The 16,634-nt window shown below is 36.2% G+C and overlaps 1 protein-coding gene across 15 annotated transcripts in view; it reads left to right on the forward strand.

The window, feature by feature from the left end:
• The window catches only part of FRYL (FRY like transcription coactivator), a 240,389-nt gene that overhangs the window by 171,437 nt on the left and 52,318 nt on the right, over window positions 1-16,634 (forward strand). For all 15 annotated transcript variants that reach the window (XM_033105538.1, XM_033105539.1, XM_033105525.1 and 12 more), the window contains 12 exons: window positions 139-299; window positions 839-949; window positions 1,766-1,920; window positions 2,239-2,338; window positions 3,600-3,768; window positions 6,407-6,666; window positions 7,803-7,943; window positions 11,007-11,175; window positions 13,395-13,479; window positions 14,017-14,129; window positions 15,110-15,260; window positions 15,927-16,030. In XM_033105538.1, coding sequence (XP_032961429.1) covers window positions 139-299; window positions 839-949; window positions 1,766-1,920; window positions 2,239-2,338; window positions 3,600-3,768; window positions 6,407-6,666; window positions 7,803-7,943; window positions 11,007-11,175; window positions 13,395-13,479; window positions 14,017-14,129; window positions 15,110-15,260; window positions 15,927-16,030 — 1,719 coding nt within the window. The remainder of the gene's footprint in view (window positions 1-138; window positions 300-838; window positions 950-1,765; window positions 1,921-2,238; window positions 2,339-3,599; window positions 3,769-6,406; window positions 6,667-7,802; window positions 7,944-11,006; window positions 11,176-13,394; window positions 13,480-14,016; window positions 14,130-15,109; window positions 15,261-15,926; window positions 16,031-16,634) is intronic.

The following is a 16,634-nucleotide window of genomic DNA, read 5'->3' on the forward strand; positions in this document are numbered from 1 at the left end:
TATCACTATGGAGATTTTTGTTAAGTTAAAATGAAAACTTTTTTACAGTATTACATATTCAGTAGCAAGTTGACACACATAGTAAAGTAAAAAAAGAAATGGAAATGACTTGTTTCTCCATCTGTTTTTTATTTACAGTGCACCAGAGAAGAAGTATTTTTCCTCAACAGAGCCTTCGTCACAGTCTGTTTATGCTGTTTAGTCATTGGGCAGGTCCTTTTAGCATCATGTTTACTCCCTTAGACAGATACAGTGATAGAAATATGCAAATTAATAGACATCAGTACTGCGCACTAAAGGTATTTATTTGGAAATCTGATTTTTCTTATTTTTCTTAAGCATGTAATTAAATGTTTTTGTCTCTCAGTGCTTAGCATTATAAAAAAGATAGGCATTTCTTCTGAGTACCTGAGAATATTAAAATATATATTGCCTGCCATGTTCAAACATTTATACCATAAGTTTATTAAAATACATAAAATACAATGCAAAAAATTTACAGAAATCTACCTAAAATTTGAATACCACTTTCTTAAAGAGCTGAGGATCACCTCAAAGAATACCTATTTTTTTCTACTTAAGTGCTTTCTCTTGGTCTTTTTTTCCTTTTCTTCCAGTACTGTTCAAATTTCATGCTTAATTTCGCATCATGATACTTGGCTGTTCACAATAAATTACCTAGTTTTGAAAATAGCTATTACGCTTTTCTTTGTAAGGAAAAAAACTAAAGATATTGTGGCTACATAAGTAAAAATATCTTGCCTCTTCTCATTAAACAAACAACCAGCATTTAACCTCTTAAATGTTTTAAATGTAATTCTAATATTATTGTTCGAAGGCTATGTCTGCTGTACTGTGTTGTGGCCCTGTTGCAGATAATGTAGGACTTTCATCAGATGGCTATTTGTACAAATGGTTGGATAATATTTTGGACTCTCTGGACAAAAAGGTAATTAATTGATAATTCCTTAAAATTTCATAAGAAGTTGTCATTGCATTATTTGTAATTATTGTATGGCTCACTGAAAACAAGCCTTTTTTAAATTAGCTAGGTTAGAATGATAACACTGTTATGTAAAATTAAATAGGATGCCATAATCTATTTCTAATTCTTATTACACTCATTTAATAATTTTAATTTCCCTTTTATGTATAGGATCAATACAGCAGCGGTGTGTATATATCTCACAATGGGGTTCTAAGTCTAAAAATTATGTAGAATATATTGAGCACCAAGGGAGAAACACGTTATTTGCTATGTTTAATTTCTCTTTTTTGACCACTCTCCAATTAATCGTTCTGTTCTGCCCTCCCTATTCCTTGCCCTTCGTGCTGTCATACTCTACACACGCAGACTTCACAATTTAAAATAGGACTTACATTTTTTCCCCCTCAGAATAATTTCTCTATTGGGTTATCAAAAACAAGAATAAAGCTTGATCAAAATAACTGGAGAGATTAATAACTCACTTTTCTGAAAGCATTTAATCCGTGTTCATATTCATCAACTGCCTTCGGGGCTTTCCTAGAGAAGAGAATACTACTGCTGAGTGTCTTGTGTAAAAAGCAGAAGACTACATTTAATTTACCCATGTCATGTTTTCTGCTGGCTGAATAAAACGAGGAGTTGAACAAAAAGAGACAGAGTTTTGTGATTAAATACGATAAACATATGCCCTACGTGATTTTAGTAAACTGTTGGGAAGTAGACACCTATATATCAATAATATATAACTCTGTATCCTGGGCAATTTTGTGACCTTAGGTTCATCAGTTGGGCTGTGAAGCAGTTACATTACTGCTGGAGCTGAACCCAGATCAGAGCAACCTGATGTACTGGGCTGTGGATCGATGTTACACAGGTTCGAAGAGGGTGGCAGCTGGCTGCTTTAAAGCCATAGCTAATGTATTCCAGAACAGGTACTCCAGACACTGTGTTTTATATTTCATTTTAGGTTCTTCTTTAAGAAAATATTTTCTTTCAAATTCAGAAATACTAAGAAAGCGTTATTTTCCTTCCTTAAGCTCTTATAAAATTTAACCAAAATAGGGATAGTAATCACCATGCATCTGTTGTTGTACCTTTTACCTTAAAAAAACAAAAACAAAAAGCCAGTCACCTCATGGGCGTAGCAGCTGTATGTCTGCACTACAGCCTTGCCCTTTGTGTATCACATTTATTAACTTCCGTGAAGGCCTCTAAACATTATTCACCTAACCTCTAAAATTTGTCCCTAGGGATTATCAGTGTGACACAGTGATGCTCCTAAATCTGATACTGTTTAAAGCAGCTGATTCTTCTCGAAGTATCTACGAAGTTGCTATGCAACTTTTACAGGTTTGTAAACAAATGCTAATTAAAATTTTTTTACTTGGGATTTAATGAAGCATGATAATCTATTCTTGCCTCAAAAGTATACTAATACTCAGCTATTGCTTTTAATAGTAAGGTATGATGTCAATTCCTGATTGTCATTAGAAGGAGAAGACAAAGATTATATGGGTCATTTAAGTCTATAAGTAATATAAACTGTTCAGAAGGGTATTATAGCGGGATTATGTATATTACCCCCACATGCACCTATGTGCATGTAAGAGTACGTATAAAAATTGAGTAGTTAGGGCCTATGTGTGTGTGTGTGACTATTTCTGTTCAATAGATAATGTCAACCGATTTTTTTTTTTTTTTGAGAACCAAGTGAAAAGTACTTAGCTCTTTTATTGAAAAACTTATATAATTTTTCTTTGTTAGACTGAGAAACATAACCTAGGAAGTTAGCTAGCCAAGCATGGGTATATATGATTATTATACAATACATAACTAATTGATAATACGACGAGGTTCTTTACTCTTAACCAAGAGTTAAGAATAGGATTCGCGTAGATACTGATTTTTCCAAAGGGTTTGAAGTGGTACCGATGCTGGTGAGGACCATCTTCGGAATTACACCCTAATGTTTTTATTAATTAAGAAGAAAGTTCAGTATGGTTTATTTAGTTACATGTTTTCATTTTTATTATCAGGAGCACATTTGATAAATACATGTGAATAATCTGCAAATGTTTTATAATAAAAACGTTCTAAACTATTTTCTAAAATTAAAAACAGAAGGTTCAGTAGTGCAGTTCTTTACATAGTATAAATGTAATGTCAGAAGAATTTTTACCTTATACTTCACATTTATTCTGTGGTTAACCAAGATCTGTTTGAAGATTTTTTTTTCCACTTATACATGTTTTATATAGTCATATTTTTGAACTGGAAAGTGGTAATCTCTTTCAAGTAATTGTATATTAAGTTGCTGTAGTTATTTTCAGACTATGCTACTAACGGAATCATTGCCATTGAACACAAGCCTTGTAAATAGTTAAAGGTCTTTTGCAAACATTTCTCGGAATTAGAAATTAACATGTGAAATACCTTACTATATATATGTATATATATATAAATCCGTATGTATATGTATATACATATATATATATAACTATATAATTTTTAAACTTGAATGTTTCTTGGGAAAAGGTTTTATTTTTTTCAATTATAGCTGAAACCTAGAAGAGCCATAAAATCTTAAATTGGTGGAATTACATTCCTGTAGATCCTGGAACCGAAGATGTTTCGCTATGCTCACAAATTGGAGGTTCAGAGAACAGATGGAGTCCTCAGCCAGCTGTCTCCTCTGCCACATCTGTACTCTGTTTCATATTATCAGTTGTCTGAGGAATTAGCACGGGCATACCCTGAGCTGACTCTCGCCATATTCTCAGGTATGATCATTTAACTGGTTAGTCATTTTTCTTTATTAGCAAAAATTTCTAAACTACTTTTAGGAAGTTTTAAACATGTGAAATTTGAGGTTGAATCAAAACAAAACGTGTCTTTATATAGAGATTTTTTTTTCTTTAAGAAGAACTCTTACTACTGATCTATCATGATATTTAGATGTCTTATTAATGAAGTCTTTATAGGGCTTCTCACTTTTTCTCACTTTGCCTTCCCTTCTCCGCTCTACCCAGCAAAATAAAAAAAATAATAAAGTACGAGGGGGCTTTACATGCAATCTTCTAGTATGTGTTTTATCTTGTGTACTGGCCTGCCTTTAAAATAATGCAGGGATAAAGATATAGATTTCTTTCTGTAAGAAAAACCGCTAAGCACAGGGAAAGGTCCTGCACTGCCTTGAGCAAAACTCCGGCTAGAATCCCACAGTGCTTTCTGGCCCAGTTTCCTTTACTTGGGGCCAACAGAAATTCCTGCCAGGGCTTCTGAATTATCAGGGCTATGTGTCAGGCAAGATGTCATATCTGTCTGGGTCTCCCAGGACTCAGATTTAGGACAATTTTGGGGTCCATCGCATTTAACCTTCTGCCTAATGAACACACTATTGTAAGTGCCCCCATAAGACTTTCTCCTTTAACTGAAAAGTTTAAATTATAACACAAAAGACACTCAGCTAGTTTTTCTGCTTTCCACCTGCAGCAAGATCTTGTTCTCGTCTCAGTACCGGACGTGCCCCCAAATTGGTAGCCCCCATCCCTAATTAATCTGAGTGGGGATCAAACAACTTAAATTCTCCTAGCATTCAGTTCTTCAAGCAGTTGACCTGTTTGGTTTGCACTGGTAGATGGCAGCAACCATGCCCCTTCCTGTTTCCTAACTCCCACAGTCCTGACAGCTCTTTCAAGATGGATGTGGGTGGTCATCAGTGGAATGTTGTGGCCAGCATGAACACTAATTTTGCTGTTGCTTGGCTTTTAGAGGCTCCTATGCAAAAGCAGAGGAGACCAGCTGGGTCCCAGGGGTCACGGAATCAGTCAGGATGGCAGCCGATACCGCCATGACCCAGCTCCCACACACAGTGACTCTTCCCCTGTCAGGATCGCTTCTTTCAACTGCTTTCAGAGCTCCAGGTCTAATATTTCATGCTGGAGGGCAACAGTGTTGACCGACTAGCGGAAGGGATTCTTATAAAAAGTTAGAATTGAGCATAACTATACGCAAGGCATTGGACTGAGCACTTCATTGAATTTGCACAATAGCTCCATGAGGCAACTACTTTTGTTACCTTCCTTCTTTTTACAGAATAATAAATTATGGATCAGCAGTTGACAGGTTGGCCCCAGGTCAGGCAGCTTGTAGATGGTAGAACTGGTGTGTGCAATTCCAGAGCCAAGTTCCAAATCATGGAGCTTCCATGTTCACTCCTTCTAATGAGTAAATAAGTATAAGTAAATATGGAGAAAAAGGGGGATTGAAGAGAAAGAAGATTCTTATTTAAAGTGACTTATGGAAATTTAAATAGTATGTAAAAACTCATGGGCTTTGGAATCAACCTTGTATTTGAATCCTCTGCCACCTGATCTTTGACCTTGGCCAAGTTACTCTGAGTCTGTCCACCTCTCGGGATTGTCATGAGCGTGAAATTAGGTGAATGTAAAAGTAACAAATGCATCATAGGAATCTCCCCTAAATAGAACCAAAATATGTGAGATTCTTTATGGGTCATTTTAAATAATCCATGTATAAAAGTTCTTTTATCATACAATTACATTTATTTATTTATTGTGGTAAAAGCACATATTATACAATTTACCATGTTAATCATTTTAACTACCATTCAGCAGTGTTAAGTATATTTACATTGTTGTGAAATAGATCTCCAAAAACTTTTCATCCTGCAGAACTGAAACTCTCCCCCCTAAACAATGCCTTTCCCTCCCCCCAGTCCCTGGTAACCACCATTCTACTTCCCATGTAAGTGGAGTCACAGAGTATTTGTTTTTATGACTGCCTTATTTCACTTAGCATGATGTCCTCAGTGTTCATCCATGTTGTAGCAAGGGACGGGATTTCCTTATTTTTTAAGGCTGTATAGTATTCTGTTATGTGTACATACTATATTTTGTTTATTCATTCATTCATCCATTGATGGACATTTGAGTTACTTCTACTTCTTGGCTGTTGTGAATAGAGCAGCTGTGAACATGGATGTGCAAATATCTCTTTGAGACCCTGCTGTCAGTTCTTTTGGATATATAACCAAAAGTGGGATTGCTTATTCATAAGGTAGTTCTGTTTTTAATTTTTTGAGGATCCATTGTACTGTTTTCCATAGTGGCTGCACCATTTTACAATTCTACCAACAGTGCACAAACATTTATTTATCTTAACCACCAAAGGTATTTTATATAAAAAAGTAAGAATGGGAATATATATTAGCTATTACTTTATGATATCATCAAGGTCAAATTTATTAAGAGGAGAAACAGTACTTACAATTTTTAAATGTAATAAGTAAAATCTGGCTTCCTGTTCTTTAAGGATGAGATGTTGAAATTAATTACACCTCAAAGGAAAGCAAAATTATATCACTTGTTCCCTCTGTGGGCTTGTTGCTAATTACAGAGATAAGCCAGAGAATTCAGACGGCTCACCCTGCTGGGAGGCAGGTAATGCTGCACTACCTGTTACCGTGGGTCAACAATATCGAGTTGGTAGACTTAAAACCTTTGCCCATCGCAAGACGACATGATGAAGATGAAGATGATTCCCTAAAAGACCGAGAACTTATGGTGACTAGCAGGCGCTGGTTACGAGGAGAAGGCTGGGGATCCCCACAGGCCACTGCAATGGTTTTGAACAATCTGATGTACATGACAGCAAAGGTAAAATGGGTTTTGTGTTGGTAGTTGCTGCACCGAGTTACTGAGTTAGGAGGAGTAAATAAGGTTCAAAATATATGAGGAGATTAGATATTCCTGTGATGACCAAACCAAACAAATACCGTGTTTCCCTGAAAGTAAGACCTAGCCGGACAATCAGTTCTAATGCATCTTTTGGAACAAAAATTATTTATAGTAAAATAAGACCGGGTCTTATATAATGTAATGTAGTATAGTATAGTATAGTATAGTATAATATAATATAATACCCAGTCTTATATACACAGTATGCGTTATAAATTCCTTTCTCTAGAAAAATTTTTATCATATACAAAGTCTTTTTGGGAGGGGGGCTCAAATCATATGTGGTTACAGTTATGCCCAGCTTAATGACAGGGATTCCTTCCAAGAAATGCATCCTTAGGCAATTTCCTCCTTGTGCAAACATCAGAGTGTGCTTACACACATCTAGATGGTACCGCCCACTGCACCCCTAGGCTGTATGGTACAGCCTGTTGCTCCCAGGCTACCAGCCTGTACAGCACGTTACTGCGCAAAACAACACGAGATTAAATCAAGAACAGGAGAAAAGGCTGCAACCAAGAGGTGCAGTAAACACAAGATGTTTGAGGCTGATGCTGGCATAACACGGCATACTCTTTTTATAAGTAGAAAGAATATACTCTGACATAACGATAGAAAATATAGTATAGTAAATACATAAACCAGTGACATAGTCGTTTATTATCATTATCAAGTATTATATACCGTACATAATTGTATGTGCTATACTTCTGTACAACTGGTTACACAGTAGGTGTGTTTATACCTGCATCACCACTAACACGTGAGTAATGCGTTGCATTAGGACGTTATGACATCTTCGATGTCACTAAGTGATAGGAATTTTTGAGCTCCATTATAATCTTATGGGACCACCATCGTATATGTGGACTGTTGTTGACCTAAACGTCATGTGTAATTATGTTTAGATTTGTTGAAAGAAATGATTATTCCTCTAAAGTATGGAAAAGATAAAAGCTTTCTATAAAAACATTTTCTAATACTTCATAATGTGCTAAGTTTGGTACGTAACAGACAGTCATTACTGAAGTATGTATTGGGTTTCTTACACATAGTATGGTGATGAACTGGCCTGGTCGGAGATGGAGAATGTGTGGACCACACTTGCAGATGGCTGGCCGAAAAACCTGAAAATAATTTTGCACTTTTTGATCAGCATTTGTGGAGTGAATAGTGAACCAAGCCTCTTGCCTTACGTATGTATTCAGGTTCATTTAACTTAAAAAAACATTGTCTGTGTATGTGTGTGTGTGTGTGTGTGTGTGTGTGCATGCGTGTGTGGTATAAATACTATGAGTGTGTATATATGTATGCATATGTGTGTGTATATATATGTATGCATGTGTGTAAATAGTATATGTGTGTATCTATGTATGCATGTGTGTGTGTATTTATTTGATGGTGTTTTGTAATGTCAGAGTATGGGCATCAGTAGACCCGCAGAGGTAAAGTAGGGCCATGATGAAGACAGTCAGGAAATGGCACATAGATTTACTCATTGATTCATTTAACAAATATTATTGGCCAGGCACTCTTATTACAGGACAGGCGCTCTTCTAGTTTCTGAGCATTATAATCTGATGGATGATACAGACTGTATTTATTCTTTATTATTTATTAAATGAATAAATCAGTAAGTTAATAAAACGCAGGTATGATAACGGCTGCAAATGAAAATTGCAGAGAACGGAGAGTGAATAACCTCGGAACCACAGATGTGTGGGAGGATAAAAATTGATATTGGAGAGAAAGTGACATTGAAGTGGAGACCACAAAAATAGTTTGTTAGGCAGGAGCTGGCGTTGGGATATTAGAGCAAGATGGTGAGATCTCAGTGCCGCTAGGATTGTGCCTAAGACTTGGGGAAGCAAGGGAAAGCCTGGTAAGAGATACGCAATGAAGACTAGAACACTCTGGGCCTTCGAGGGAAGGAAGCAATCCTTAACATCTATCTCCTTAAGAGAACAATATGAACCGATCAAACATGAAGGTTAGACTCATTATGCACACAAACACACATGTGGATATGTAGAAACAGCTGTCAATCACATGGCAGCATCTCCTGAAAGTATGTTCCACAGAAGACTGTGTCTGCACAATGTTGCCCTTGGAGTTCTGACAGATCCCACTTTAAACAAACCGTTTAATAGCTTTGCTTTACCCCGCACTTCCCCAGTTAACACGGTTACTGAAAGCATTGTTCCTGAAGGCATGTCACCGAGAAGCACTAAGAGCAGCACGGCAGGTGTGTGGCACAAAAGAGCGTGATCCCAGTTTCCTCTCCGACCACGTCTCCAAACATTCTCCCTCGGGCTCCCTGCCCGTAAACCATGCTGAGCCCCTTGCTGCCCTGCTCCCACACCAGGCCCTCCCACCCCCGGCCCTTTGCACGCACTTTTCCTCCTTCCATAAGTACCCATCAAATGTCCATTCTCATGGAGACCTGTGCTGGTCATCCTATCTAAAACTGCAAATGCCCTGCCTCTACATAACACTCTTTTTTTTTCTCTTTCCCTGCTTTGTTGATTTTCCTAGTTCTTACCATCATCCAACAGCCATTTTATCTACTTCCTTATTACTTTGGTGTCAGTCAATTCAGTAGATTGTGAGCTCCTTAATAGCAGGATTTTTTTTTTGGCTGTTTGGTTCATTGCTGTCTTCCCAGAGGCTAGAAAGGTGCCTGGCATTGAGAATGTGCCCACTAATTAGATGAATGAATGAGTGAGTTGGGCTGGAACTAGAAATAGGCATAAAGTTATAATTTCAAGAAGCCAAGATGAAATTCAGGTTATAATAACCTGAATTATTATAATTCTTTGTGAAGAATTTAAAAGGAGCCATTTTAAAAGACAATTAATAATAATTTCTTAATTATCATTTCTGAATCACTTATTATAGCCAAGCATGGCACATGTACTTCATCTACATTATTTCATTTAATTCTCAGAAAAAAATCTGTGAGTTTGGTAAAATCACCACAGTTTTACAGATGAATAGAACAAGGCAGAGAGAAGAGTAGCTTCGTCAAAGCCACAGAGCCATTTTGCTCTGCCACTTAATAGAACTGGAATTCCAACCCGGATCTGTGTGTGAAAAGTGGGTGAAAGCTTCTTGGAGAAGGCAGTGGAGTTGGGGTGGGGGTGGGGCTCGAAAACTTGACAGGATTGGGGTCGGCAGGGTCAACTCAGAGGTCATCACAGTCAGAACAAGACACCAAGTCAGGAATGAACCCTGGGATGGTCAGAGGTAACTGAACATGAGGACAGGGAATTAGCAACTAGAGCAGGTTGGAGAGATGAAGAGCTGTGTGTCGGAAGTCAGTTATCAATGGGTAACCCGCTTTGAGACTTTGGTATGATATGATAAAGCTTGTTTTAAGATTTCCCCAGGGGTTGTTTAAAGCAGAACTGCTCACATGTTAGTGTCCTTGTTCCAGTTCTGGATTTGGGGGTGGGGCCTGAGATTCTGTATTTCTGGCAAGTTCCTGGATGATGCCTACGCTGACAGGACCACATTTTGAGTAGTAAGAATTAAAGGATGGAGAAAGATACATATAATGCATATAACTGAAATTTTTCTCTTTTTTCACTTATTCAACTCATCCTATGTACTAGGCATTTTTAAAGTGCTTTATATATCTTATTTAACCCTAATGAATGAAGAATGTAGTGGGTGCTATTGTCCCCATTTTGCAGAAGGGAAAACTTTCCAGATCATATAGCTAGTAAGTGTTAGATCTGCATTCCAATCCAGTTTGTAGTTTTGGGTTCCAATTTCATTCTACATACTTGCTCTTAATCACCGCTCTACACTGCTGGGTTGAATATAGAGAATGGGAAGGCAAAATAAAAAATAAATCCTAGGCTTGAAGGCTGCCTGACTAAAAATAAAAGGAAAACTTGGGGTAATATTAACTGAAATCTTTTCCATTAGAAATAGAAACTGATTTATAGAAAAGCAATTATCTTTTGCTTTTCTTTAAAAAGAAAAAATGTAAAAGGAAGAAGATAATGTTGTGGAAACCATTAAACAATATATTCAGGTCATCCTAATAAAATATAATGTTGAGGGTTAGAGGGGGGACAGTATTTATAAAGCTGATTAATTAATGTCTTATTGCTGATCAATGTTATAATCAAATTTAAATTGTGTTTATCTACCAATTAAAATTGAACTTACTGTGATAAAATTTTTCTCAAGACAAATTTATGAAATAAAAATTTTGCTTTTTCTTTTCTGAATGATTTCTTTCGTGACAGGTGAAGAAAGTTATTGTATATTTAGGTAGAGACAAAACAATGCAGTTGCTAGAAGAACTAGTGAGTGAACTACAGCTGACCGATCCTGTCAGTTCAGGAGTCACTCACATGGATAATCCCCCATATTATCGCATCACTTCCAGCTATAAAATCCCTTCTGTCACCTCAGGTGAGAAGTTATATAAAACTGATTACTTTATCTCAAAAGTGAAGCTTTACCTAATTGTTTATTTTAGCAAGCGTTTGCTTTAAACATCATCACCAAGAAAAAAGCAAGCATGAATCATGTATGGTGATTAAGTTGACAAGACTTTGTAATCCCTCAAAGGAGTAAAGAAATTTGACAGTGTACTTAATATTGTAGAGGGAAACATTTATATACTTATTCAGAATGGGAATATCCTTATGTAACTGGCATTTTTTTAATGAATATAATTAGTATGTTAAATATAGGAAACGCTTACTTGCTGAAATTACTCTGTAATTTTATATATTTTAAGCATATATTACACATAGTATCCAATTATGTGAGTGTATATACTTATGTGTATACATAAAATTATTACAATATTTTGAGTTGAAGAAACTATGTCCCTAAGGGAATAACTTCCATTGAAAACTGATATAATATCTGGGCTTTGTAGATTAAATTTTTATGAAATACTTTGTCACTCAGTTTATATTAAACGTTTTGGGCATGTTAATAACATCTGTATAATTAGAAATCTTTTTAATTATATCTTTGTAATTTATTTTTTGTTGTGTATCTTTATCTCTTAGCCTTTTTGTTCTACTTTCTAGAGGATTTCTAATAACACTTCTATTGAATCTTTCATATCTGTGAGAATGATTTTAATTCCAGAGTGGTTTTGTTTTTTTAATTATTATTATTATTAGAATTTCTTTAGGAATGTTCTCTTCATGTTTCACGGTTGAACTGTCTTCTACATCTGATAAAGTTTTCTTTTCCCAGCAAAAGTTCCTGTTTTTTCAGTAGTGCTGTTTGCTTTGATTTGTCTTAGCAAAAGCCTGCCAATTCTAGAAATATTACCGTCTGCGACCACATAGATGGACCTAGAGGGTATTATGCTAAGTGCAGTAAGTCAGACAGCGAAAGACAAATACCATATGATTTTACTTACATGTGGAATCTAAAGAACAAAATAAACAAACAAACAAAACAGAAATAGACTCATAGATATAGAGAACAAACTAATGGTTGCCAGATGGGAGAGGTGTTGGGGCGCTGGGTGAAAAAGAGGAAGAGATTAAGAAGTACAAATTGGTAGTTAGAAAATAGTCACAGAATGTAAAGTACATCATAGGGAATATAATCAATAATATTGTAATAACTATGTATAGGGCCCGGTGAGTACTAGACTTATTAGTGGGATCACTTCATAAATTATATTAATGTCTAACCACTATGCTGTATACCTGAAACTAATATAATATTGAATGTCAACTGTTAACTGAAAAGTAAAAAATGAAACAAAAAATAAATTTATTAAAAATTTTTAAAATCCTACCAATTCTAGGTCTTTCTTTTCATAAAGATTTGATTGGATTTTCTGTATGGAACTTGTTGACTTTGTCATTTGTTGTACAATGATTTCGTTGATATAAAAATCTATAGGTCTTGTCTCTTGGACTAATCAGATTTCGCAGAGAAAACTCTACGAGTCATATGCCTGAAGTAGATGGTGTAGGGGTGTGTGTGTGTGTTTGCGCACAAATGCACATAATACACACACATACACACACACCATAGTCTTCAAGCCCTCTGGTAGCTCTATAGGTTAAGAAGGTTGCACGGGATACAATCTCAAATTTTAGTATATATTTTTGCATTTAATCTCCCTATTCTCCGTGAAGTACCTCCTCTTTCAATTGGACATAGTGTGCCCTAGTTGAGAAATCTGATTTAGTTTCATCAGAAAAGACTTTTGGGAGTGGAGAGAGAGAGCTACCCAATTCAAAGAAGCAGAGGGGTAGATCATAAGACCACCTACTTCTGAAATAGATTTTCAACTAATCTTGCCATTTTTAGCATCACTTTCAACCCCTACTTCCAGAGGTACTTGATGCTACTAATTCCTGAACCTTTTGGACTTGCAACAATATAGAAATGGAACCTTCTTGGTTTCTCCCACTACCAGCTTAGGTTTCAGCCTTCTTAACACTTATTGCTTACTTGTCCATTTGTTTTCCAGGATCCAAAATGTTTTTGCTGTTGTCTCCTTTCCCTCTTGATCATTATGAGTACATTCCTTTCTAAAAATTACTTTGCTCTCATTTTAGTGGAGTTTTGACATCTCTAGTTTGATGTCTTTTGTTCTTATTGCATTATTCCAGGATTTAAATGTACCGTTTTATTTCTGACTGCAGGAACTACTTCCAGCAGCAATACAATGATAGCTCCCACAGATGGCAATGCTGATAATAAGCTGATAAAAGAGAATATCGAAGAGAGGTAAGTACTTGTCTGTTCTTCATTAGCCTTTTGAGTTTAACACATACTGATTGTCATCAGAATAAATGATAATTTTTGCACTGGAATGTATATTTTATTGTGTTAGAGTTCTAGTGACAAAGTATGTTTCCATTTTGGAAATCCTCCACATTAACTGTTGCATCCTTTAAGATGCTTACATCTTAATTAGATTCTTTTACACGCGCTAATGGATGAGTTGGTGGCATATGGTCAGTCACCTTTTGTGTTGCTTACATTTTTACTTATCTGAATGAATATTTACTCTGTGGGTTTTACGTAAAAGAGGTTTCACCAGAACATTATTGCCACAACAGTTTAAGAAAAATCTTCAGGTAGAAATAATTGACTTAAAAGCTTAAGCTTTTGAATTGTAAGGTGGAATTATTATATAGCAGAGTAAACTTTTGTTAATATTTTTTGCATGCTGTGTTCTTTTTTGAGCATAGAAAGTGAGACCTGCAGTACAAATGCCATTTTACTTTGAACTGTGACTAATGACAATGATCATTCCCGTAGCTATGTGCACCTCGACATCTACGGAGGACTAAACAGTCATTTAAATCGTCAACATCACAGACTAGAATCTCGATACAGTAGCAGCTCTGGAGGATCTTATGAAGAAGAAAAAAGTAATAAATTCCAAACGTTTTTTTTTTTTTTTTAATAACTACAGTGGGCGAGGTGTACTATTAATTGTATTAATGCTAGTAAATATATTTTTTTCCAATAAATTGTGTTTAAGAAGAGTCTTTAACTGCCACTAGTGGTGTTCCAACATAATCTGAAATGTCTTGATTTTAAGAAGAAACGTTAAGTTGGGGAAATTTGTTTTAAAAGCTCGGTTCCCTATGGATAAATCCAAAGGAACTTAAGAATTGGTTCATAGAAAGCATCATAGAACAGACGCTGGCAACGGGATGCTTTTTTGAACAGGTTTGCTCTTTCTCCATGGATTCACGTTTTACCAGAAAGTTCTCCCTTGCAATTGCAAAGTGAATATTCTACCCACGTTTGCTCTAATACTAAGGTGGTGTCAAATAGAAGCACAGGCCTTCGCTTCAGACTTGGAAGGGACTCTGAAGATAATCTGGTCCAATCTCCTCATTTTGCACATGATGGAACTGAGGTCCAGAGAGGTTAAGTGACTTACCCACGTCACACAGAATTCACATTTCCTGATGGCGTTTTTTACTGCACCCTGCAGCCCCACTGCGGTAGAGCAGATTTCCTTTTAAGATGGGTTTGTGTTGGCCCTGTCTCAGGAAATTTAGATTTGAGTGACTTACCAGAAAGCCCTTGTTACAAGGCAGCTTCACCTATAATGTGGTCTCATGTCTTGGACATCAATTATGGAATCATAATGAAGTGCTAATGCAGTTTTGCTTTGAGATCTAAAGGATGGAACCTGAATTGATACCTCTTTTTCTCTCTGATTTGCTTCATTTGATAATATTTGTACCCAGGTCTTCCTAGCAAACATATGTCAAAATGATGGGAAATTATTTTTATCACTTTCCAATGCTATATACATAGTCGGTGTCTTACTAGAGTTTGCTTATATTGGCAGAAAGTAGATGGTGTAGAAAATGAGATCATTTTATTTTGATAGGTGATTCAATGCCACTTTATTCTAATTGGCGACTGAAAGTGATGGAGCATAATCAAGGAGAGCCACTGCCCTTCCCACCAGCTGGAGGCTGCTGGTCGCCACTGGTGGATTACTTGCCTGAAACATCATCACCTGGATTACCTCTTCACAGGTGGACTACAGCGTCATTCCTATTTCATACCAGCCAAATTCTGCTTAACACTTTCAGCTTTCTGTATGCTATCTGACGTCACAGAATAAAAGCAATCTTCTTTCATTAGATACTGCAACACATTAGGTCGATGTGTTTACATTTTCAGGAATCTGAAAACTCAGAATTCTAACTGTTTACCATTAATATTATTAAATCTAATTGTGCTGCTGCTTTTCTGGGTGTCTGGCATAGTTACTTGACCTTTCTGGGACCCAGTTACTACATCTGGAAAAATATTATTTTATGGTAGTAGGCACTATTATTTTGAATTGAGTTAAACTTCATGTTACCTAACAGGATCACAGTAGAACAGTTACTGCATTTTTTTCAGTTTATTCATGTACCAAACATGTACTGAACACCTACTATGTGGCAAGCAGTGTGCTAGGTCTTAGGGCTGCAGATGAAGAAAATACGGCCCTTGACTTCAAGGAGCCCTTAACAGATATATTTTTTTCTAAAACTATCACTTAATGGTTTCTTCGGCTATATTTCTTTTCTTCTATTTTTCTTGAAAAGTTGTATTTTTCCATAAAATACAATACAAAGTCTTGAAGTGATTTGCATAAGATTTTCTCTAGGTTTACTCTCGTAAATAATTAATAATACTCTTATTTGTCATAGGTGTAACATAGCCGTGATCCTTCTGACTGATCTGATCATTGATCATAGTGTGAAGGTGGAATGGGGAAGCTACCTCCATCTTCTTCTTCATGCAATTTTTATAGGTAATAAATATCTGATTCTTTCATTTTATATTTTTATGATAATGTAAAAGCACTGTGGTTTTAATCAAGTTTCCACGTGTTTCTGTTCCTATTTTTTTCTCTGTTATTTCTGTAAAACTTTTTACTATGATACATGTGGTCCAGTGGGGGTGATTCCTAGTCTTTCTTTTAACCATAAGCAAGTCAATCCCCATTCCTGTTCCTATCTTATGGCCCCTCCCACATACACACAAACACACATATCCTGTAGCAGGAAAAATTCTGTAGCTGTAGCGAGAATAATTTACCTCTGGGGGTGGAACTTTCCAGGATAAATGGAAAATTGAAATGGGTTGAGCGTTTCCCAAAAGAGTTGAATTGTGGACAGTCTGATTATTACAGCTGAAACTCCATGGTGCCTTCTGCAACAAATGTGGCATCCATCACATCAGCAATACCTTGCATGCTTGTCTCCTTGGTGTCCAGAAGCAAGTCAAGATAGCCCTCTTCTCCTAAGTTTTCCTAATGTGCACACTTACATATGTATTACTTCATTCCTTTGGTAATCAGACATCTACTGACTTTTCTATTCGTGCTAGGCACAAAAATGCCCACCTTTTTAAAA

Source organism: Rhinolophus ferrumequinum, chromosome 5, assembly GCF_004115265.2.
Source record: "Rhinolophus ferrumequinum isolate MPI-CBG mRhiFer1 chromosome 5, mRhiFer1_v1.p, whole genome shotgun sequence".
NCBI classification, from domain to species: domain Eukaryota; kingdom Metazoa; phylum Chordata; class Mammalia; order Chiroptera; family Rhinolophidae; genus Rhinolophus; species Rhinolophus ferrumequinum.